This window comes from Hyperolius riggenbachi, chromosome 9 (genome assembly GCF_040937935.1).
Source record: "Hyperolius riggenbachi isolate aHypRig1 chromosome 9, aHypRig1.pri, whole genome shotgun sequence".
Classification (NCBI taxonomy): domain Eukaryota; kingdom Metazoa; phylum Chordata; class Amphibia; order Anura; family Hyperoliidae; genus Hyperolius; species Hyperolius riggenbachi.
The window spans coordinates 164,248,174-164,273,016 of record NC_090654.1 but is presented as its reverse complement, the minus strand read 5'-3'; the positions used below and the strand labels follow the sequence as shown (position 1 = coordinate 164,273,016).

General features: G+C 43.1%; 1 protein-coding gene across 3 annotated transcripts in view; it reads left to right on the top strand.

Annotated features, from left to right (window-relative positions):
- The window catches only part of DCP1A (decapping mRNA 1A), a 168,230-nt gene that overhangs the window by 81,043 nt on the left and 62,344 nt on the right, over positions 1-24,843 (top strand). For all 3 annotated transcript variants that reach the window (XR_011023994.1, XM_068253648.1, XM_068253649.1), the window contains one exon: positions 16,659-16,773. Coding sequence is in view for 2 of the 3 variants with exons in the window: in XM_068253648.1 (XP_068109749.1) it covers positions 16,659-16,773 (115 nt within the window). In the remaining variant the exon portion in view is untranslated. The remainder of the gene's footprint in view (positions 1-16,658; positions 16,774-24,843) is intronic.

Sequence of the window (24,843 nt, the reverse complement as noted above, 5' to 3'; positions counted from 1 at the left end):
GAGAGTACCAGGTCACATATTTCTGCGCGTCGGTGTCTTCCGCCTCGGCAGACAAATGTCTCCTTGAAAAAGCCCAGGATAGGGTTATCCTCCCTCCTATCCAGAAGTTCAAAAAGGAAAGAAAAAACCCCTTTACCTTTGACCCCCCCCCCCCCCCCCAATACCAGTTGCTTGCCAGTCCTGTTCATCTCCTTGGCTTTAGTAGTGGCTGAATCCCACACCTGAAATAAGCATGCAGCTAATCCAGTCTGACTTTAGTCAGAGCACCTGATCTGCATGCTTGGTCAGGGGCTGTGGCTAAAAGTATACAGCTACAGACCTGTCTCTAACCTCCCCTTTCTGAGCAAGCTAATTGAAAAAGCTGTATACCTCCAGCTAGAAGCCAGAATCCTACAAAATAACAGTTATGACCCATTCCAGTCTGGCTTCAGGAAACACCACAGCACTGAAACTGCCCTCATCCAAATATGCAACCACCTGCTCATGGCAAGAGACAGAGGAGAGTGCTCGATCCTCATACTGCTAGACCTTTCTGCAGCCTTTGACACAGTTGACCATGACATCTTGATAAACAGGTTACAGGAATACTGCGGCATTGATGGCATAGTACTTCAGTGGTTCCAATCCTTCTTGAGTGGCAGAACCCACAAAGTGTCTATGGGGCCCTTCCTGTCCACCCCTGTAACACTTAAGTATGGGGTGCCCCAGGGCTCAATCCTCTCTCCCCTGCTTTTCACGATTTACATGCTACCGTTGGGAAAACGAATCCAAAAACATGGCCTGACATACCACTGCTATGCAGACGACACCCAACTATATCTTTCCTTCAAGCCTGGTGTGACAGACCCAACTCTAACTATAAACGCCTGCTTACGTGAACTACAGCAATGGATGAATGACAACTGGCTGAAACTAAATGCAGACAAAACTGAAGTCCTTCTGATTGGAGGGCAGAGCATGATAACAAAACAACTTAACTTGCAGTCTTCACCACTGGGAATAGGAGGCACGGATCTACGCAGCTCTGATCATGTGCGTAGCCTGGGAGTTCTAATTGATGGGGATTTAAACTTCAGAACTCAAATCTCTGCGGTGGTGAAATCATCCTATTTTCACCTGAAGAACATTGCAAAAATCAAGCACCTCATATCCGCAGATGATCTGCCAACCTTAGTCCACGCCTTCATCACATCCCGACTGGACTACTGCAATGCTCTCTACACTGGCCTTCCAAAAAAGGTCTTGCACCGCCTACAGCTGATACAGAATACTGCTGCCAGACTGCTAACCAACCAACCCTGTCACTGCCACATAACGCCAGTCCTGCATTCCCTTCACTGGCTACCTATAGAATGGAGGGTCCTATTCAAGATCGGCCTACTGACATTCAAATCCCTGAATAATCTAGGCCCTGGATACATGAAAGATATGTTACAGCTGCGTAGCAATCCCCGCATTCTCAGATCCACAGGTTCTAATAATCTAGTCATACCCAGAGTCCACTTGGAAACTTTTGGTCCCAGAGCCTTCTGTCATGCTGCCCCTACGTTTTGGAACTCCTTACCTCAACAGATCAGGACAGCCCCATCCCTGGACGTGTTTAAATCCAGACTGAAAACCCACCTGTTCAGTCTGGCATTTGCAGAAATATAACTTTTGTTGTGTGAATACTTCATCCTACTAATTACTGAATCTGAGAGAGCCTAAGTGCATTGAGTCCTATGGGAGAAAAGCGATATAGAAATGTTATTGTATTGTATTGTATTGTATTGTATTGTAGATACACAGGATCAACATCAGAGTCAGGCAACTGGTATTATTTTAAAGGGAAAAATTCACATCATTCTCAGTTTAGGTTCCCTTTAAACGTAGTACATGATAATTGGTTCTAAGCAATCTCCAAGCATTTACTATTGCTTTTATTTAGTTTAAATACTATACGGAGGTACAGAGGCGCCAAAAGAATAACATTTACTAAAAGGTTTAAAAGTATTCGGGTGGCGGTGGTGGTCTGGCAACACCCAAAAACAGACTCGATGCTGTTGATTGAAGATGCAATAATTTATTCACATACTCCTAAACAAGAACTGCAACGCATTTCACGGGCAACATCCCTCTTCATCAGGCAATGAACTACTGGAGTATCACACTAAAAATATGACAGAAGCACAAAGCATATCAGAACGCTGTATATGGATTTGCTGTGTTAAAACATATATATGGGCTAATGGGGGGGGGGGGGGTAATATGTCTTTATATACAGGAGAATGAAGAAGTAATGTAACGTTATGTGGGTCAGGGGATCTTGAGTTAGATATAGAAAAAAACGGACAAGTTTAGTGTAACTGCTAGTGAGGGGGGAATATGAAGAGACTACCGGACTAGGGGAAGCAATTGGAAAACATGGATGATGCTGGATCTGGCCGAGTGTTTAGCTAATGGACAGGTTGACATTGATCTATAAGGAAATGACAGATTCAGATTGACCAGGTATTGCTCACACGTAAGGTATAAATCAAAGGTAGTGATAGAAATACAATAGATGAAAAGTAGCACTTACCAGCGTGGGGTCCATTACGAGCTTGGCACCTCTGTGCTGTAGTGTGGAAAATGAGGTATTTTTATAGGGAGCAAATTGGATAAGGACGGCGAATTAATTATGCAAATGCAGTGCTAGGGGCAGGGATTGCAGTAGGGGCGTGATTGACTGGCTGTATGTCAGTCTATAGGAATCGTGCAGGGGGCGGGGATGTGCAAGATGGAGGCAGGGTATTGACAATAGGGAGAATGCTCCGAGATGGGAGGGTCGGGTGTGTGGGAGGGCAGCAGATGACCAATAGGAACACCGCTCGGTGGTAGGAGGGTCAGGTGTGTTAGAATGGCTACGCGTCACGCCGCAATGGGTAGTGGGAACGCTCACTACTCGGAGCATTCTCCCTATTGTCAATACCCTGCCTCTATCTTGCACATCCCCGCCCCCTGTACGATTCCTATAGACTGACATACAGCCAGTCAATCACGCCCCTACTGCAATTCCTGCCCCTAGCACTGCATTTGCATAATTAATTCGCATCAAGTTTTTGGGTGTTGCCGGACCACCACCGCCACCCGAATACTTTTTAACCTTTTAGTAAATGTTATTCTTTTGGCGCCTCTGTACCTCCGTATATCAAGCCATCCACCCTTGGTGGAAGGGTGAAAAACCCTTTTTCTTCTATCTACAGAGAGCGACATCTTAGCCCTGAGTGGGGACAGGCCTAATCTCCCCACCTGCTTATACAGTGGTTGCCTGAAGGGTAACCCTGGTTTGTAAGTATATTACTTACGTTTCTAATTGCTTCAATTTCCAAAACCTACTACACTATATTGGGCTCTCGGTCTCCATTTTTTAGTTAAAATACTAATTTGGTGTTTAAGATTTATCATTTTCTGAAACTCTAAACTTTGTATTCTTTGAGTATATCAAGCCCGAGTACCTCCTGGAACCATCAGAAGTACCCCCTGGGGTACACGTACCACACGTTAAGATACTTGGACTTAGAGGAACACTCCTGTGTGGCTGAGAAAACATGTCTCGTTGCAGGGAATTTAACTTATCTGTTCAATAGTTCTAGAGTTGTGTGTATGGGAATTGAACAACATTATAAAGCTTCCCACATGTCTCTTTGAAATGCAAAACCAAAAAAAACAAAACATTTTTAATACAAAATGAGATTCCAGGAAAGTTGTATTCAGGGTTAGGACTATAGATACATTTATGTCATTAGTTTATCTTCAATTCAGGCTTGCTTTAAGAAAACATCTGTTGACACAGCCATCAGAATGCCCTAACACTATAAATATTGCTTAGGGATAGGCGAGCAACAGACTAGACTGGTGATTTTGTAGTGTGCTAGCTAGCACAAAACCATTTGTTGTGGTGACCATCTCATCCGATTCTAACAAGATTTGGGTTAGAAATTTGCTTAAAAAATAAATAAATAAATAAAAAAATCTGTTGTGCCATGTGGCCTTTGGTTGGTTACTAATCCCCCGATTAGAATATTGATTTAGAAATAACATTGCTACAGTATTTATATTGCTAGTCATTTAGATGTGCATTTGCTTTAACCTCAATAAACTGCTTTCTGTAGGGGACTGCGTACATGCGTTGGGTACTAAACACACTACCAGATGCTTGCACTCCCAATAAGGAAGCTCAATTAGTTTTTTAATTGTCTTCCGTATTCCATGATGCTTTGATTGTTTGGAAAGGTAATCTTAGCACTGCCGTGTTTGCATTGTATATAAAGGCCCCACTCCCTTCTATATGATGGATGATGTGCAGCACATTTCCTTTTCTCTTGCAGCTCTGTCCAATTACTTTCCTTCCTCCTTAGCTGTAGTGGAATAGATAATGTAATTGATGAATTTTTTCAACCCAGTGATCTATAATTTACAATGAACACATTGTGAAGCAGACTAAAACCTGTTTCTGCAATAAACTAATGTACCATCACCTCATGCGACATTGGCACTTTGGAATAAACTCATACTTTAGTAGATCTCACAGACAACATAATTAAAGGGTAAGATCATTTATACTTACAGTATTTAAAGTGAAACTCTACTTTTCTTAACCTCCCTGGCGGTAAGCCTGACCTACGTTCGGGCTAGCCGCCAGAGAGGATCGCATGGCCCCCGAGTTTTTTTTTTTTTTTTTTATAAAATTTGAAAAATATGCTTAAGCTTAGCACTTTGCTAGCTAACGATGCCCCCCAAGTCCCTCCGCCCTCCCTGATCGCCACCGTTATATGTACCCCCCCCAGGGATCCCGCAATGGCACAGCCTCCCAATCAGCTCCAGGCTTCGCTATGGGGAGGATTGGGACTGCACATGACATCATGTCCGATCGTCGCCCTAGCGACAACTGAAGCTAAAGGGTGAAGATGCGGCTCTCGCGGGACCACGGACGGGTAAATATTGCCGGCGGCGATCGGGGGGACCGGAGAAGTGCCGGGGGACTTGGGGGCCACAGTTAGCTTGCAAAGTACTAGCTTAAGCATTAGGATCAAATTTTATTTTTAAAAAATCCTCCCGCGGATGCAGCATCTGAAACTGCGTACCGCCAGGGAGGTTAAATTAAAAAAAGCACTGCTGTCAGTACAACTCTATAAATTAGGGTTAGTAAGAAATCTTTCAGCTAGCTTACCTTGTTTATGTACTCACTACCTAAAGCAACGTCTTCTGGCGCCTGTTCCCAAAAAAAAAAAATGCTTTTAGTGCTCAAACTCACTAGCAGCCTTTTCTTAGCTCTAGGGATTTGAAAAACTCTTGCTAATACAATGCTATGGGTGATTTTTATAAAATCACATGGCTCAAGTGGGATCACACCCATATCATTACATTAGCAAGATAGCAAGAGCGCTTAGAAATAGCTTAGTAACGTACTTGTACTCGTACTCGTGGGTTATAGGCCTTAGATGGGAGTGTGAAAGCTGCTGATCACTAAATTCGAGTAGTTTTGGAAAATTTGCTTACAAGGGTTTCTATGCAGTGTCAATAATTCTTCATGCAGGAAGAAGGAATGTTACAAGCAATCCAGACTTCAGAGAGTGTACAGAAATCAGCCAGACTTGCAAAGTGGACTTGGAATCTATAGTCAGATTTAAAAATATAAATTTGGCTGCAAATTAATTGGAAAGTAACATTTTAATAACTAAATGTTGGTAGCACTGACACATTAAATGGAAATTAAAAAGCCTATCTACACTATTTTTCTCTTTTCCCTCCAATCTAACCCCACCTCCAAGGGTACATGGAGCGTTATAAAAACAGCAGTGGAGACTTGGGCGCATCCAGTGCCACCATAGGCAATTATAGGAATTACAGCTATAGCGGTGCTCAGTGAGTCATTTGGGCGCCTGGTGTAAACAAGGATTCGTATCTCAGCTAACAACCTCCCACCCCATTTAGATGTTCTGTTTCACTTAAGGCTTCTTAAAGAGACTGAAGCGAGGATAAATCTCGCTTCAGAGCTCATAGTTAGCAGGGGCATGTGTGCCCCTGCTAAAACGCCGCTATCCCGCGGCTAAATGGGGGTCCCTTCACCCCCAACCCCCCCCCCCCCCCCCCTGCAAAATCACCGACCAACTTGGTCGTAAATTTTGCTCTTCCTGGAGGCAGGGCTAACGGCTGCAGCCCTGCCTCACAGTGAAGGAAGACTGAGAGGGGCGGGGGAGAGGCGGAGGTACGCGTCTGATAGACGCGCATGAGTCAGGGGTACGGCGGTTAGCCCTGCCCCAATGCGGAAGCGCTCCCCCGCTGCACGGAGGGGATTTGGGGGATCAGGGACCCCCGTTAAGCCGCGGGATAGCGGCGTTTTAGCAGGGGCACATATGCCCCTGCTATCTATGAGGTCTGAAGCGAGATTTATTCTCGCTTCAGACACTCTTTAATGACATGTATTTATGCTTTAAAAAAATCTATATCTTCTTTTGATGTTGCATGTATATAGCTGTCTGTACCATCAGCCTGTAAGCAAACAGGATTTAAAGGGACTCCGAGCAGTGCAGAAACTATGGAAAGATGCATACCATTTTGAAGCTCTCTTTCTCCTCTTTCCAACGATATATAAACCGTCACCCTACGCCTTTTAGTTTTCGCAATTTTCGCGATCGAAATCATGGCTGCTGCGATTTCGATCACGAAAATATCGAAAACTAAAAGGCGTAGGGCGGCGGTTTATGTGTCGTTGGAAAGAGGAGAAAGAGGGCTTCAAAATGGTATGCATCTTTCCATAGTTACTTGTATTATACAGGACGACTTTTCCCCAACGTTGGCAGCTCCATTCAGCTGGAAAAAGTCGTCCTGTGTAATACAAGCAACTATGGAAAGATGCATACCATTTTTTGAAGCGCTCTTTCTCCTCTTTCCAACGATATATAAACCTCCGCTCTACGCCTTTTAGTTTTCAATATTTTTGTGATCGAAATCGGAGGCGGCCGCGATTTCAATCGCGAAAATGGCTTTTACTGATGGCTAACACGATACAATACTCTACTGCTACTACTATGCTTGAAGATACCGCAATGTACCGCACTTTCCTGGAGCTAAAGAAAGCCCTGAAGCAGGGGCGTAGCAATAGAGGTCGCAGAGGTCGCATTGGCGACTGGGCCCGCTGCCTGAAGCCTTGAGGGGGGGCCCGGCCGCCGGGCCCCCCCTCCCTGTTTGCATAATGTATGGTACTAGATTGTGTGGGTGCTGCCGGGCCGCCGGCATCCATTCCTTACTAATTGCGCCGGCTCCGGCAGAGCAGAGTGCAGAAGATTCTCTCCCTCTCTCCCTCGGCTGGCTCCGCCTCCCTCCTCCCCAGCGTCAGCAGCAGAGACAGTCACAGCAGTGACAACAGCACAGTCATTAGCGACGGCCGGCGGAGCGTCTGGCGAGATGACTCATGTCACTGTCTGTGACTAATGACGTCACTCACTCTCTCCCCCCTGGTGCTGGCTGGCCTCTAATCTACTGCGGTGAGTGAGACGACTGTCTGAGACATCACTCTCCGCAGCCTGTACAGCCCCCTGCCCCCCTCCCTCAGCCCTCACTCACTGATCTCTGGCTGGCAGCGGCAGTCCTAGCACCTCCCATCTACCTAGAGAGCTGTGACTGTCGAGAGACTCGAGAGAGCTGCCAGTCTGTCACAGTCAGTGTGCAGTCAGGGGGGCAGCTACCTAATCTATCCTGGGGGGCAGCTACCTACCTAATCTATCCTGAGGGGGCAGCTACCTAATTTATCCTGGGGGGCAGCTACCTAATCTATCCTGGGGGGCAGCTACCTAATCTAACCCTATACTGGGGGGCACCTACCTAATCTAACCTTATACTGGGGGGCACCTACCTAATCTAACCTTATACTGGGGGGCACCTACCTAATCTAACCTTATACTGGGGGGCACCTTCCTAATCTAACCTATACTGGGGGGCACCTACCTATCTAACCTATACTGGGGGGCACCTACCTCATCTAACCTATACTGGTGGGCACCTACCAATCTAACCTATACTGGGGGCACTTACTTATCTAACCTGTATTGGGGGCACCTAGCTAGCCTATGCAGGTGGCAACTACTGGCTACCTATATTGGAGGCACCTACCTAACTAACCTATACTGGGGGCACCTACCTATCTAACCTATGCTGGGGGCAACTATTCTGGCTACCTATATTAGAGGCACCCACCTAGTTAACCTGTACTGGGGGCACCTGTCTAACTTATCTAACTTATACCGGCGGCGCCTGCCTATCTAACCTATACTGGGGGCAACTATGCTGGCTACCTATGCTGGAGGCACCTACCTGGCTAACCTATACCGGGGGCAACTATACTGGCTTACCTATGCCTGGCTACCTATACTGGGGGGACCTATAGCTGGCTATAGGGATTCGGATATGTGTGTGTGTCGGGTGTTGCCGGGGGAGGAGGGGCTGTTGTTGCTGGGGGGGGGGGCTATTGTTGCCGGGGGGGGGGGCCACATCCAGATTCCGCATCGGGGCCCAGAGGTTTGTAGCTACGCCACTGCCCTGAAGAAACTTGCACAACTGGACAGCAACCTCTTTTTCTTGACTACATGCAAAAAGGAAAAACTTATACCTCAAGAACTAAGGATACAGAATCCCACCCTGCATACATACAATAGCAGGTTTGCAGAAGAAATCTGCTCGGAGAGAATACGGAATAACCTTATAAAAGTCTGCTATAACCATAGGAGGATTACAAAGGATGAGGTACAGAGCCTGAAATGGTCTCTGAATGATGACCCCACCGGAGCATGGGAAATACTACAAACCTTCTATAGGAATCTACAGAGATTCCTAATTAACAACAAAAAGAAAATACTTCAGAGACGTAAAATTAAGAGTGGACTCCTGGATGCACAAGCAGCAGAAAAAGAGCTACCCACAGGTGTAATTAATCTTTCCTCTTATCAGGCTACTGAAGCTGAAATGTCAGTACTGTCCAAAGGCCTGTCATTCTGCCCTGCGAGACCGATAGACAGGATTGCACTCTGTGGAGATATGGAGGAATTTTTCAGAAAGCTGCGACTCAAAGAACACTACCATGATAAGAAGGCCTGTGATACTTCACCTGAGAAAAACTCCTGATATCTTAAATCTTATTGGTTGCGATCAGTTTCCCGACATTGCTCTGTTATTTAGGGTCCCAGATAAATTGCATGGACACTTGAGACTTTTCTAGATGCTAAATGCTTCTTGGCCAAGGGAACCACTGCCAAGAATGTAGCATAATCTGTGTACAGCAGCCCTGATCTCCTTCGATGCACCAGTGAGAAATCAGACTGTTGGCTTGTCTCAGCCAATCGCAGGCTGAAGGCATGGTCCTCCCACCTGCCCCGCTTCCTCTGTACTACTCCATTTTGCGTCTTACCATTATCCTGCTTTCCCCTCCGTAACAACAGAACTGTACAGAACTTTGACTTGAACTGCCTCCCAAGGATCCCTGCTGTCCCCTCACATGTATGTACGAGGCTTTAGATTCTGTGTGTGCCTAAGGTTACTTATATAGCTCTTGGGACCAAAATCATGAGCATCGTTTGCCATTTAAACTGGTCATCCAGGTCTTGTTTTGCTGCTGTATGTACTCTTCTATTGTTTTTCTCATGTGGGCAGTTATAAAACAAGCAATATTTTGTTATCCTTCATCTATACAGGAATATTGCTCTGAAATTTGAGTCAGAATCTTTCATGAATGCAGCCAGCTGCCCAGGATGTGGCGTCTGCCAGGAAGAATGAATGTCCATAATTTAGATTTTATTCAGGATTCCAGATTTTTCATCATTGCCAGAGAAAAAAACATGAATGGCTTCAGTTTTTCAATGAACGCGTTACAGCCTTTATTTTGTAATAACAAGGAGCTTGAATCAAGCTCTTTGCATCCTTTTAGTTGTGCATTTTTATCAAAGGTGAAATCTTAGTTCAGGGATGCCTGCAATTTGATTTCAAGCACTGTTCTTAGTTTTGTTGAAAACGGGGAGCTATTTACTGTATCTGATGGACGATGATTAAGGCAGGTCATTTATGCATACTGAACACAGTTGCTATGGTTGCATGGAAGATACAGGTGACATTTTGTGAAAGTTCTAGAAATCTATGGCTATCTGCAAATGGTAATGGAAATGTGTTTTGTAGGCAGGGCTGTAGAGTCGGAGCAATTTTGGGTGCCTGGAGTCGGGGGGAAAAAATGCACCGAATCCGACTCCTAATGAATTTAAACTGTAATTAAAATAGAAAATATGATAAAATGTTCTATTTCTCAGATAATAGTCATCACAAATAATTTATATATACAGTAATAGATGTGCTTAGTCCACAAAAATGAAATAAACCAATCAAAATTAGTTACTTGAACTGCTTCAATAAAGCAGCCCCCGTATTTTTAAAGTCAGGTATACATATCTCATTGTTACTGTACAGTATATATGATGTGTACACAGGAATCTCTTATATATACACTAAATAACATCTATGCTGTAAGAATAAAGCCTGATGTGTAGCTGTGTCACTAATAGAGATGGTCAATGAGATGGAAATAATTCTGCGTTGATGCTGGTGTATGCAAATGTATGCACTCCCTTTGCTCATGAAATCAAATCATTTAATATGTTGTTAAAATTTGGTTTGGTGACTACGAATTAAAGGGTACCTGAGATGGAAAAGAAAAGTTTTATATATACCTGGGGCTTCCTCCAGCCCCCTTCAGGCCAAGCAGTCCCTCGCTGTCCTCCTCCACCACCTGGATCTTCTGCTATGAGTCCTGGTAATTCAGCCAGTCAACGCAGTCCGGCCACGTGCTGCTCCTACAGCCAGGAGCATTCTGCACCTGCGCAATAGTGCTGCCGTGGTGTAGTACGCTCCCAGCGGCGGAGTGTGTGCATGCGCACTACGCCAGACTGGCTCAAGTACCTGGACTCATAGCAGAAGATCCAGGTGGCGGAGGAGGACAGCGAGGGACTGATTAGCCTGAAGGGGGCTGGAGGAAGCCCCAGATATGTATAAAACTTTAATTTTATCTGTCTCACGTTTACTTTGTTACACAGTAGTACTATACTCTGCATATGCACTCCCCACAGAGCTGCAGGGAATCCACTGAGAATGTTGTGCACATTGTACACAGAGGTGTTGTCTATCACCCATAAACCTGGATCAGATTGTGCATGAAGAATGTGTAATAGAGGAAGAATCTCCTCATTCCCCTGCAGAGTACCTGCACATCACTCTTACATGTACCCACAGTTACATTGCCTAGGGCCTAATAGATTTTCTTTGTTCCGGTCTGTACCTTTTACAAGTACTCTTACCAAGGACTAGTTTTAGTCTGACTAAAGGGAATAAATATGGCAGTCTCCATATCCTTCTCACTTTAGTTGTCTTTTAAAATTCCTAAGCGTTGGCAGTTAAGAGACAAATTTTTATGTTACATACTTTCAATCAACAAGATTGTAATATGCAAATTAGAGGAGTCTGAGTCGGTGGAATCCTAAACTGAGGAGTCTGATTCGGTGGATTTTTGTACCGACTCCACAGCCCTGTTGGTGACGTCCTTGAGCCCTTTCCACACAGCTCATGGGTCGTTTAAGGAGATATTCTGCTTCAACCTTTCAGTGTAGCCTTTTTCGCCATGTCACATTCCTGTGTCACAAGGTATTCCTGTAAAGGTGCTCGTGGTACAATTTTTCCTTCAGGTTTGATCTTTTGACACACTTTTTATGATTGAATTGTATAGAAAACTGCCCCGCTTCTGGTGCAAATTTATATGATTCTTTGGTCGATTGGAACAAGAAAAATGATTGATCCGAAAGTTGGATTTTATGATCGAATTGGAATGTAAAACCTTCTTTTATTGTTCCGTTAAACAGAACAATCAATAATTGCCTTCCGATTAGTTATGATTGTTCAAATTGCGGCGAAAGAACACATCTGATGAGAAAATTGTACCGTTAATAGGTCCTTAACCACTTAAGCCTAACTGGACGAGATTTCTTGTCCAGTTAGGCTGCGCGCACTCCCGCGGGTTGCACGCGCTCCCCCCTACCTGCCGTTAGCCCAGCGCACAGTGAAAGGGATTATAGATCCCTTTCACCGATCGCATCCCCCCAGAGAAAAGCCGACAGCGTCTCTCCAGACGCTGCAGCTTTTCTGCGTGCCAAAAAGTTCAGAGTCTTCTTTCTTCTTCCTGTGCGCGAGCTCGATCGCTCCCAGGACTATTTGACTGTGGCCATCTTGTGGCTAAATAGTAAAACTACACCCACATACATTTCACAATAGACCTATACACTTTTTTACATTCAAAATAACTGTTTACCTCCCACACCAAAAATTACCCACATACAATTTTTAATAATAAAAAAAAAATTACAATAATAATAAAAAAAAAACAAAATGCATAGTTAGTTACCTAAGGGTCTGGCAAATGAATGGGAGGTGAAAGTTGCTCAGATGCAAAAAAATTTCAACCCTGTGGGCTTAGAGACACTGAAGCGAAAAAAAGATGATATGATTTGTATGTGTAGCACAGCTAAGAAATAAAACATTAAGATCAGATACATCAGTGTAATTGTTTCCAGTACAGGAAGAGTTGAGAAACTCCAGTTGTTATCTCTATGCAAACAAGCCATTAAGCTCTCCGACTAAGTTAGTGGTGGAGAGGGCTGTTATCTGACTCAACTGTTCCTCTACTATTTACTTTTCCTCTGCTAGAGGAGAGGTCATTACTTCACAGACTGCTCTGAAAGACTCATTTTGAATGCTGAGTGTTGTGTAATCTGCACAGATTATAGAATGATGCAATGTTAGAAAAAACACTATATACCTGAAAATAAAAGTATGAGAATATTTTCTTTGCTACTAATTTTCTAGTAATTATTCATAGTACACAACCAATTCACTATATCATATTTTTTTTTCGCTTCAGTGTCTCTTTAAGTGGTTAAGTTACATAGGAATATAATTTCAGACTCGGCTGCCGTTTCAGACCCAACACACAGTGTATGATGTGGTAGGAGGGGGGCATGCCTGGAATTCAAGTTGACTTTGGAAACCAGCGGGTCGAGTCCTGATTGGGTAAACTACAGAAACTATTAAGACAGGTTTGCAGGTAGTATTATAACCAGACAGTTGACTTCAGAACTTTAAGATGAACCCAGTCCTATAATGTACCAGCTTGTTCTGCTGTACATCTCAAACATATTTAGTTGTGAAAACAGAGGGTGAATGTGTGCATTTGGAGAGAGGTGTCTGGATATGAATTTCCTGTTGTGATTTTCTGTAGATGCTGTTAGAGGGAGGCAAATGTCAATATGTTGAATTTTATGTTTTGCTGTAGGTTATAAATATGCTCATTTCCAAAACTTTTTCAGGCAAAATAGATATTATATAACATTTAATGCTTGGAAAATATCTGAGATTTTACTGAAGAAATGTGCTTCTTCCGGTGTTCCTGTCACCACATTTAACACAACGCCCGAGTTTCCATGCTAAGAAAAATTTGCAACCTTGGTGAGCGAATTTAGGACCTGCAGAAATGTTGACTTGAATGAATGACACATTTGAGAATTGTTTGGATGGCGTCCCATGGCGTTGCCGTCAGCTCTACTGTACACGATTTCAGACATGACAGACCAGCTCAGCTGCCCCTGTGTACATGCAAAGCTTGTTTAGTTGATTAATAAGGTTTTTATTAAAGAGGATTACAGGAAGGATATGGATATGAGTATTTCAGTGCATTGTCGTGGTTACATTGCAGTCTGAAAGGGTTTAGCTGGTAAAGTAGAACATCAGTTAGAGGGGTCAGTTCAGGATAGTTTTGGGTGCACATTTAGGTGGAGTTTAATAGTAAGATAACTTGAAGATTACTTCCTCCTCAGCCCATCTCTGCACACTCTATAATTCTCTTTTACATGTGGTTGCTGTTTGTGAGATCCAGAGATGAAGCCTAGCAGATGATATGAACTTCCAGCTGCCCCCTCTACTAGAGGGACTTTTGTGTACACAATTGACTTTTTATTCATCATGCTACAAAAGCCAAACTCCAAACCGCTCCCTGCACATGCCTGAACTCTGGGTAGCTTAAACAAGCCTTATCCTTAAAGCTTATCACTATATTTAATCAAAAGTTTTGACAAAAAGTGCAAAGTTCTGCTCTGTAGAAAATAAAAATGATCAGGCAATTAAAAGCTGCAAACTGTCAATTAACTAAATGGTCACTGACACATTTACACAAGTGCAGGTTAGTTGACTGTTCGCTCGAGACTTTTTCCTGTTGAACACAGATTTGTATTCTGGGCAAATTATTTTTGCTCATCTCTCATTTCCCCAGTACTACAATGAACACTTTCTGAAGCCTTATTATAAATAGGTTAAAGGATAACTAACAAAAGGGATATGGAGGCTGCCATATTTATTTCTTTTTAAACAATAACCGTTATTTGGCAGCCCTGCTGGTCTATTTGGCTGCAGTATTGTCTGAATCACACCAGAAACCATTATGCAGCTAATGTGGTCAGATCTGACAATTCTTTCAGAATTACCTGATATGCTGCCTGCTTGTTGAGGGTCTATGGCTATAAATATTAGAGGCAGAAGATCAGCAGGATAGCCAGGCAACTCGTATTGTTTATAAGGAAATAAATATGGCGGCCTCCTCAGCCCTCTTGTTACAGTTGTCCTTTAAAGAGAACCCGAGGTGTGTTTAAAGAATGTTATCTGCATACAGAGGCTGGATCTGCCTATACAGCCCAGCCTCTGTTGCTATCCCAAACCCCACCAAGGTCCCCCTGCACTCTGCAATCCCTCATAAATCACAGCCGTGCTGTGAGGCTTTATTTACATCTGTAGTGTCAGTCTCAGCTGCTCCCCCGCCTCCTGCATAGCTCCGGTCCCTGCCCCCGTCCCTTCCCTCCAATCAGCAGGGAGGGAAGGGATGCAGGCAGGGACTGGAGTTCTGCAGGAGGTGGGGAGAGCAGCAGACTGACACTATAGAGATAAACACAGCCAGCTCTGACAAGCTGTTTGTCAGGCAGCATGGCTGTGATTTATGAGGGATTGCAGAGTGCAGGGGGGCTTTAGGGGGGTTTGGGATAGTAACAGAGGATGGGCTGTATAGGCAGATCCAGCCGCTGTATGCAGATAATATTCTTCAAACCCACCTCGGGTTCTCTTTAAAGCAAGAATTGGCTAACTTAAAAAAGGTTAAGCCTTCGTCTGTTCCGTCTTCATCAGACTCAAATCCTGTATGCTTACAAGATGCTAGAACACACAAACACTGGTTCACACGACAGCTGGGGGCCCCGGACTCTCTCGCTGAACGGGTCGCCCAAACCACCATGCGATACCTAGAGGAAAGTGCGGGATGGTCCCGGAACACTCACCACTTCAGGAGCCCGAGTGCCCCGTAGACGGGCATCTCCGTACTGCGCCTGCTCAAGCACGCTCTCTTGCACGCTCAAGCATGCGCAGTACAAAGCCACCTGTCTTCAGGAGCACTCGGCTCTCGAAGACTTCCAAAGTCTCCTCTGGTGGGGAATTCAACTGGGGGAGCCAGCTCTGCAACAAGGCAACTGGGAGAGGAGCGGTAAGGCTCTATGGGACCCAGAGCCTTCCCTCTCCTTAGGTAAGTATCCATTTGATTTTTTTTCCAGGTTCCCATTACCTTTAATCTATTATTTGTAGGGGGTTTATCATTTCCCTGAATAATTATTTGGGCGTGGCATTTTGTGATGCAAGATGGAGGTCTAATAAGACCTGAAGGTTTTTGAAATGAGCTGTTTAAATAGGAGAGCTTGAGAATGGAAGTCCGGTCCTCTAAAGTTTTTGATCTACTTTCCTCAAAAGCAAATTGCAATATTCAGCTTGGAAAGCATTAGCCCTATGCGTGTTACATGTCATTTGCAAAATGCACTTTTCTTTTATACTCAGTCCATCTGGAAACTTTTGTTGCTAGAGCTTTCTGTCATTATGGAACGCCTTACCTTAGCACATCAGGACAGCTCCATCTTAGGACATGTGTAAATCCAGACTGAAAACCCACCTGTTCAGTTTGGCATTTGCAGAAATAAAATAAAAGCGCTATAGAAATGTTATTGTTATAAACATGACAACAATAACTTGGTAATTTTGCGATCTTTTGCTTGCTATATGTTTATTGCCAAACCTAGAAACCTAAAAATCGATAACCATGTTATAAATTTGTATAGTAGATAAAAAGCAAGTGTCAATAGGTGCTTGCACATGTTTTTTACTTGCACTACTTGACAGGGCAGTAAAAGTTGAGAAGGGGCTGCGTTAGCCCCATTTTCAACCCAGTCTGTGCTCATCGAAGTGACTTGAAATGACTGCAATAGTCATTTCATGTCTGCCCAATATTTCATGATTATTTTTAGTATATATTCAGTATTTAATATTCTTAAGTTGTTTTATTGTGCCACACACATATTAAACCCAATAAATTATTTGTGAAGTTCAGTGGTTCTAGCTTTTCACAATTTCCCTTGAGATTGTACAAACCATTTGAATTTAATATACATTTGCTGTCCCAGCCTGTTGTGTTAATTTTTTTATTTTTTAACAAAACCGTTTAACCATGATCTTTGCTTTCATATTTGCAGGGTGGTACAACATGAAACAGAAAGGGTAAAAAATCGAAGTCCATTAAATGGCTGTAAAGCCCAGGCTATAGACATCTTACAGATGCTGAGCAAGGCTAAGAATGAATATGAAAAGGTGGGTGTGTCTCTGTTCTTTTCAGTAATACAATCATTCTCCACCTTAGTGGAAACAGTATAAGATACTGGACAATGCCTTTACATGATAAATTGTTACTGACCGCCTAGAATAAAAATTAACCCATTCAGGTTCCGTCATTTTCACGTGAGAAATGTTCACCTCCCATTCATTAGCCTATAACTTTGTCACTACTTATCACAATGCACTGATCTATATCTTGTTTTTTCTGCCACCAATTAGGCTTTCTTTGGGGGGTACATTTTGCTAAGAGCCACTTTACTGTAAATGCATTTTAACAGGAAGAAAAAGAAAAAACGGAAAAAATTCATTATTTCTCAGTTTTCAGCCATTATAGTTTTAAAATAATACATGCCTCCATAATTAAAACTCACATATTGTATTTGCCCATATGTCCCGGTTATTACACCGTTAAAATTATGTCCCTATCACAATGTATGGCGACAATATTTTATTTGGAAATAAAGGTGCATTTTTTCCGTTTTGCATCTATCACTATTTACAAGTTTAAAATAAAAAAAAAATAGAAATATTTCATCTTTACATTGATATTTAAAAAGTTTAGACCCTTAGGTAAATATTTACGTTTTTTTTTTTTTTATTGTAATGTTTTTTTTTGTTTTTTTTATAGTAAACATTTTATTTGGGTAGTTTTGGGAGGGTGGGAGGTAAACAATAGATTTATAATGTAAATGTGTGTTAATTTTAATTTTTTTTTTACAGGTGTAGTATTACTTTTTGGCCACAATATGGCGGCCATGAGTTTGTTTACATGACGTCACTCTTAAGCGTAACATACGCTTACAGTGACGCATCGGGAAGGGAACGGCCAGAAAAGGCGCAGCTTCCGAGAGAAGCTATCGCTTTTTCAGTGGGGGAGAGGAATCAATGTTCGGGCACCATAGCCCGATACATTGATTCCCTGGCTACCGAATCCGCGGCCGGGAGTGCGCGTGCACGCGCGCGATCGGCCGCGGTAGCGCGCATGGTTCCTGGACGTAGAAACTACGTCCAGGAACCAAAATAGGTTAAATAGAAAACACTAATGCAGTGGCTGTGCTTTCTAGTATAACACATGGCCACCTCGTTCTCCTTTCAAAAACCTAGGTGATTCTCGCCTTTTCCATAATCGCTAACTCAGTAAAGGGTCCAGCCTTTAAAGCGTTGCTATCATAAATTGGGCATAGTGGGGTTGAAACGCTCTATAACAGTGGTTATGGATTGACGGCATTCCTTGAAATGAATCAGAGCACTCTGTGTTTTGCGTTATAATACAGCAGGATATATACAAATACAAAGTGTCACTCAAATCTTTTCAACAGTTCCAAACAGTTTTCAAAGTTCAGAGATGTACATTTAGCAGGTTAGCTAGCTAGTCTCTCTTCCTTCTATTAGGTACAATTAAACACAACAATTCTCTCCAGTGGATTCCAATAATACTGACAGCTATGCATTGTAGAATATTAACCACTTCAGTACCAGCTGTCTCTGGCTTCTCAGGGACCAGAGACCGCTGGTACTAAAACCTGAGGCTTGCCAACATCACGCGGCACAGAATTGCCGCTGTTGCCAGTCACCCATTGCCCCAGCCCACTCCCTATGCCATTGATATGAAGGCAGAGCTCTGTGAGCCTGACCCTGTGATCAATGTGAGCCAATGAGATTCTCTCAAAGTGATCATGGGGTCAGGAGCCAATGAAATCGGCTCCTGACCGGCTCACAGAGCTCTGCCGTTATACCGACGCCAGGGTGAGTTGGTGCAGTGTCGAGGAGAACGCCGTGAACGGTGGTAGCGGCAAGAGCGCGTGGCAGTGACTGAAATCTATGCCCTGGCAGGGATAGTCGCTCCCAAACAGGGCATAGATTTCAACTAGTGTTGTCCAAAAGCGGTTAAAATCCTCTTAATTGGTGATAATAGCTATATATGAATTCAAGGTGACCTCTTGAATAAAAATGCTAGTAAATAGTATATCTTGATAAGCGTTGCTGGTTCTTGTCTCCCATGCTTAACCACCCTGGCGTTCTATTAAGATCGCCAGGGTGGCTGCGCAGCAGTATTTACATTTTTTTTTAAAATCATGTAGCTAGCCTAGCGCTAGCTACATGATTCCCCCCTCCCTGCAGCATCCCTCCCACCCCTCTGATCGCCGCCGGCGATCCAGAAATCCCGTTCTGAACGGGATTTCCTTTAGGGCTTCCCCGTCGCCATGGCGATGATCGCATTGATGTCGTGACGTCACAGGGAGTCCCGATCCACCCCTTAGCGCTGCCTGGCACTGATTGGCCAGGCTGCGCACAGGGTCTTGGGGGGGGGGGGCTGTTATGCGGCGGGTAGCGACGAGCGCGTACAACATGCAGCTAGCAGAGTGCTAGCTGCGTGTTTTTAAAAAAACATTTGCAAATTGGCCCAGTAGGGCCGGAGCGGTGCACAGCGGCGGTCATGGACGAGCTGAGCCTGTCCATACCGCCAAGAAGGTTAATAATGGAGCTTATATAATACAGATGATTATAGAAAGGATCTAATGACTATATCTTAGCCAAACCCTAAATGCTCAAAAAATCTCTATAAAAACCTGAAATGCTGAAAATGAATAATTGCCACCAGATAAATATAGCATATTACCCCCTCTCTCTCTCTCAAATAGAATCAAAGTGTGCGAAGGTAGCTTCTCTGATGAGCTTCAGCTGGTTTCTCTCTCAGTAGATTTTTTTGTGCTTTTATTGTTCTATGACTGGATGCCCAATTTTTATATTTTAAATCCTAGTAAAACGACTTCTAGGGGAATCTTCTACCTACTTCAACCAACTATCTATCGTGTCACCTGGAGTACAGTTTACGTACATCTCATCACCATCAGGGGATACTTGGGGTGACGTTGATATGTCTTGGAATTATTTAATAACTTTAATTGGCCTTAACAATACCAGCCACCATGTTGTTCTTAGCTAATTATTCAAAAAGTTTGAACAGAACATCATTATATGATGGTCGGAGGACAGGTCACTATCATGACATGTTATATCTCTATCAATGAATGGTCTTTCTCAACCATCAGAGGTCCTCTCTAGCTTATTTCCCAGATCTACAGAAGCTATGCATTTTACATTAGAATTCACTCATTAAAATCTAATTGTTATATAACATTTACGATTTCTAATTCAAATATTTGTGTGCATATCTCATGCGTGCAATTATTAGCTAATCTGTCTATAGGTCTTATATATGTGTGTGTTCTTTTTCCTTATAGCAAGCAAATTAATCAGTTATCAATGACATATAATAGAAAAATAGCGGGTGCGCTATTACCCCCATCTCCTCCACCAAACTGTTTCCCAATCAATTATGTATGACCCTGAAGAAAGCAGGGATGCTGTCTTTTGTTTTGGTTGCTTTCTAGAACATACCTGTAATTAGGAACAAATCTCTTTCTGTTAAAGGGTTTTTCCTACTCAGTCTTGCTAACATTACAATTACATTTTAACATTTTGTACAGCATGACAGTACAGTGTTACTTAATGCATAATATTTTAAAAAATTTACTAAAATAAATGTGACTGCAATTTTTCACATATTTAAGTAAAAAATCTAGAGTAAATTATTTTTATTATGTAAAGTCCAACATGGTAACCGTAGCCTTCTTATTATAAGTATATTTTAGGTGCAAGTGGCAATTGCCGGTAATACTTCACTTTATTTCCTGTTGGGTCTTCAATGATTAGAGTCCTTCTCCTTTCTCACTATACTCTGCCTCTTCCTCTAACTTACAGACCAGTAAGAGCTTATAAGCTCCTAAATGTATTGCTTCCCTTTGTTGCTAGCAAAATGTAGCAAGACATCAGCAAGTTAGGTAAGTCAACTACGCATTGCGTGGGAGCAAAGCTAGATAGAATTCTGGGCATGCGCAGGATTGTCTTCTGTCATGTGCCCTGACAAAGGGGACCCCTGGTGGCCCTGAAATGATCGGTAGTGATCGGTTGGTCAGAGTTTGTCTTAACTCGTGTAATAATAAATGGATTTTTTTCTGCACGCAAGAGTTATAGAATATACTAGTACTCCAGTAGCTCTAGGTAAAAGCAGATGTGGAGAGTGCAGACATGCTTCATGAACACCCTCCAGGGCGTAGTTAGTAGTGTTACAGTGCCCATCTAGTGATGTATCAGCAGATTTGACCAAGAGACAGATCTCTCTCTGATCAAATCTGATCAGATAAAGATCTGTGACTGCCCATGTACCACAGGCCGATTCTTGGTCGATTTCAGCATCTCTAGGGAATTGGCCCTGTGATGCCACCCCTAGCCGCATCCCCTCAAATGTTCTATGAGCCCCTCAGTGCCTTTCATGAAGATACTTTACCTGTCACGCTGCCTGCTCTACATCTGTATTAGCAACCCAAATGGCTGCTGGCGTTACAGTACATGTGACGGCTCAATGCCAGTAATCAATTGGGACCCAAATGTGAAATTACAGTGGAAACAGCGGAAACAGTAATGGACGGCGTAACGGGTAAAGTATTTTAATGCACAGGCATCGAGGGGTACATATAACATTTGGGAGGAACAGTGACCAAGGGTTTCATCATTTGCATTGATGCATGTGGGTACTGCCACGCACCCGATCGACCACGTCAGCCTGAGATTTCCCAGCATGTCCAATCGACACATTTGACCAATTTTAGCTGTTCACCCCCCCCCCCCCCCCAAAAAAAAAGACGATCCAGCATTCTTGAGGAGGCACAGATGTTCATCCGATTCGATGATGATTATAGAATCGAATGGTCAATCGCCCGCAAAATCGCTAGATGTGTGGCCACCTTTAGTGTTCAAACTGGGTCAAACTGGGAAACGAACACAAACCGAAATCCTCTGGAACTCAAACTCCTGAACCAACCTGATCATTGGGACCAAGTCATATGAACAGAACTGAGGCAAATTTGATTAACATTACTTGGAGATGGCATATGTTGCCTCGGGCTAAGCTGTTCTTTGTACATCTGAGATTGATATGCGTTTAATCTGCAGGAAAACTGTTTATTCTTTATGTTCTGAATCAGGTTTGGGGGCAATAGACAATAGCTCTGTATTCTACAGACTTCAAGTACCCAAAATTGCGCCGACTCCACTGCCCTGGTATTCTATGCACACAACTTTCTCATTGGATTCATTACAGATGTTCAGGGAATATACAGTGGTGTGAAAAACTATTTGCCCCCTTCCTGATTTCTTATCCTTTTGCATGTTTGTCGCACTTAAATGTTTCTGCTCATCAAAAAACGTTAACTATTAGTCAAAGATAACATAATTGAACACAAAATGCAGTTTTTAATGATGGTTTTTATTATTTAGTGAGAAAAAAAACTCAAAACCTACATGGCCCTGTGTGAAAAAGAAATTGCCCCCTGAACCTAATAACTGGTTGGGCCACCCTTAGCAGCAATAACTGCAATCAAGCGTTTGCGATAACTTGCAACGAGTCTTTTACAGGGCTCTGGAGGAATTTTGGCCCACTCATCTTTGCATAATTGTTGTAATTCAGCTTTATTTGAGGGTTTTCTATCATGAACCGCCTTTTTAAGGTCATGCCACAACATCTCAATAGGTTTCAGGTCAGGACTTTGACTAGGCCACTCCAAAGTCTTCATTTTGTTTTTCTTCAGCCATTCAGAGGTGGATTTGCTGGTGTGTTTTGGGTCATTGTCCTGCTGCAGCACCCAAGATCGCTTCAGCTTGAGTTGACGAACAGATGGCCGGACATTCTCCTTCAGGATTTTTTGGTAGACAGTAGAATTCATGGTTCCATCCATCACAGCAAGCCTTCCAGGTCCTGAAGCAGTAAAACCACCCCAGACCATCACACAACCACCACCATATTTTACTGTTGGTATGATGTTCTTGCTGAAATGCTATGTTACTTCTACGCCAGATGTAACGGGACACGCACCTTCCAAAAAGTTCAACTTTTGTCTCGTCGGTCCACAATGTATTTTCCCAAAAGTCTTGGCAATCATTGAGATGTTTTTTAGCAAAATTGAGACGAGCCTTAATGTTCTTTTTGCTTAAAAGTGGTTTGCGCCTTGGATATCTGCCATGCAGGCCCTTTTTGCCCAGTCTCTCTCTTATGGTGGAGTTGTGACCTTAATTGACCTTAATTGAGGCAAGTGAGGCCTGCAGTTCTTTAGATGTTGTCCTGGGGTCTTTTGTGGCCTCTCGGATGAGTTTTCTCTGCGCTCTTGGCGTAATTTTGGTCGGCCGGCCACTCCTGGGAAGGTTCATCACTGTTCCATGTTTTTGCCATTTGTGGATAATGGCTCTCACTGTGGTTCGCTGGAGTCCCAAAGCTTTAGAAATGGCTTTATAACCTTTACTAGACTGATAGATCTCAATTACTTTTGTTCTCATTTGTTCCTGAATTTCTTTGGATCTTGGCATGATGTCTAGCTTTTGAGGTGCTTTTGGTCTACTTCTCTGTGTCAGATAGCTCCTATTTAAGTGATTTATTGAATAAAACAGGTGCGTCAGTAATCAGGCCTGGGGGTGACTACAGAAATTGAATTCAGGTGTGATAAACCAGTTATTTTTTTAACAAGGGGGGGCAATCACTTTTTCACAAAGGGCCATGTAGATTTGGAGTTTTTTTTCCTCACTAAATAATAAAAACCGTCATTTAAAACTGCATTGTGTGTTCAATTATGTTATCTTTGACTAATAGTTAACGGTTTTTGATGAGCAGAAACATTTAAGTGCGACAAACATGGAAAAGAATAAGAAATCAGGAAGGGGGCAAATAGTTTATAGTAGTGTGTGTAAATAGAATATGAGTGGTAGGCACAGTGGATGTCTGCATCAGGGAGGGTTTCACTCACTGGTATTGGAGTATAGGGTACCACCTTTAGCGTGCTCAGATTGAAATAATAGATGCAGTATATATCATGTAAAGAGAAGAAAAAAATCTTGCACCGCTCCAAGGTCCTTTATTCTATCAGTTCAATCTTCATACATATACATTCATGTCCATCTTGTAAATATAGAAATGTATTCAAACATACCCTGATGGAGTCCTGGCTGTGGGGCAATGTGGGGCGGCAGCGGCCTGCCTGACGACCGTTTCGCTCAACGAGCTTCCTCTGAGGCTCCGTGTGCGTTGGACATCCCATATTGGGGGACTTTTATATTACCCATCGGTAGTTCCGTGTTCCGGGCACGTGACGCCGCTACGCATCACTTCCTGTCCACGTCAGCCGCAGGCACGCGTGCTATATGACGCGTGTCATGCGCATCTCTGGACAGGAAGCAAAATGCGTTCCACGCTGGAACACACAGTCCTATGTCCGCATTGGCTGCGCGCACGCGTACCACATGACGCATGCGAGTACACCCATAGACGGAAAGCCTATGTGCTCCATATTAGACGCCAGGACTCCAATTCTTTTAGAGTCCGAGCATCCTCCACTAGGTGGTGCCTAAATATACAGGAAAGGCTTCTTTCCATACAAGTTCCATTAGCAGCAGTGTTTTACCATAAAACTTACACATTTATTTCAATATTATTAAAAAAATATATTATGCTAAAACTTATATAGTGAAAGCTATATCTAAACAATGCATATATAATCAACTATTCTAGTATTTATTCCATATTCCCTAATAGGGGGGGGGGGGGGGGGTTCTGATACAAGCTAGTGGGAAAATTTTTGGTGCTAACTGATTCATTCTAAATATTATTTCTTGTTGAGTTATCCTTCTCTGGATATTTACGCACCATAAGTGGTTTTTCCACATTTCCCCACTTCTTTATGCATTGTTTTCCTATTAAAAACAACAATCAAGTTTCACTGGACAAATATCTACATACACTTTAACTTTTCCCATTTATGGATCCAAGAAGCATTGCATATCTAGATGGTCATTCAGACCTAGGGGTCCCATCGCATCACTATTTACTATCCATCTACTCTCCTTCCTCAACAACAACTGTTTCCGTTTGCCCCCTCTATTTGGAATCGGTACTACTTCCAAACCTGCAAAGGAAAGGCATGGTGCATCCCAATTATG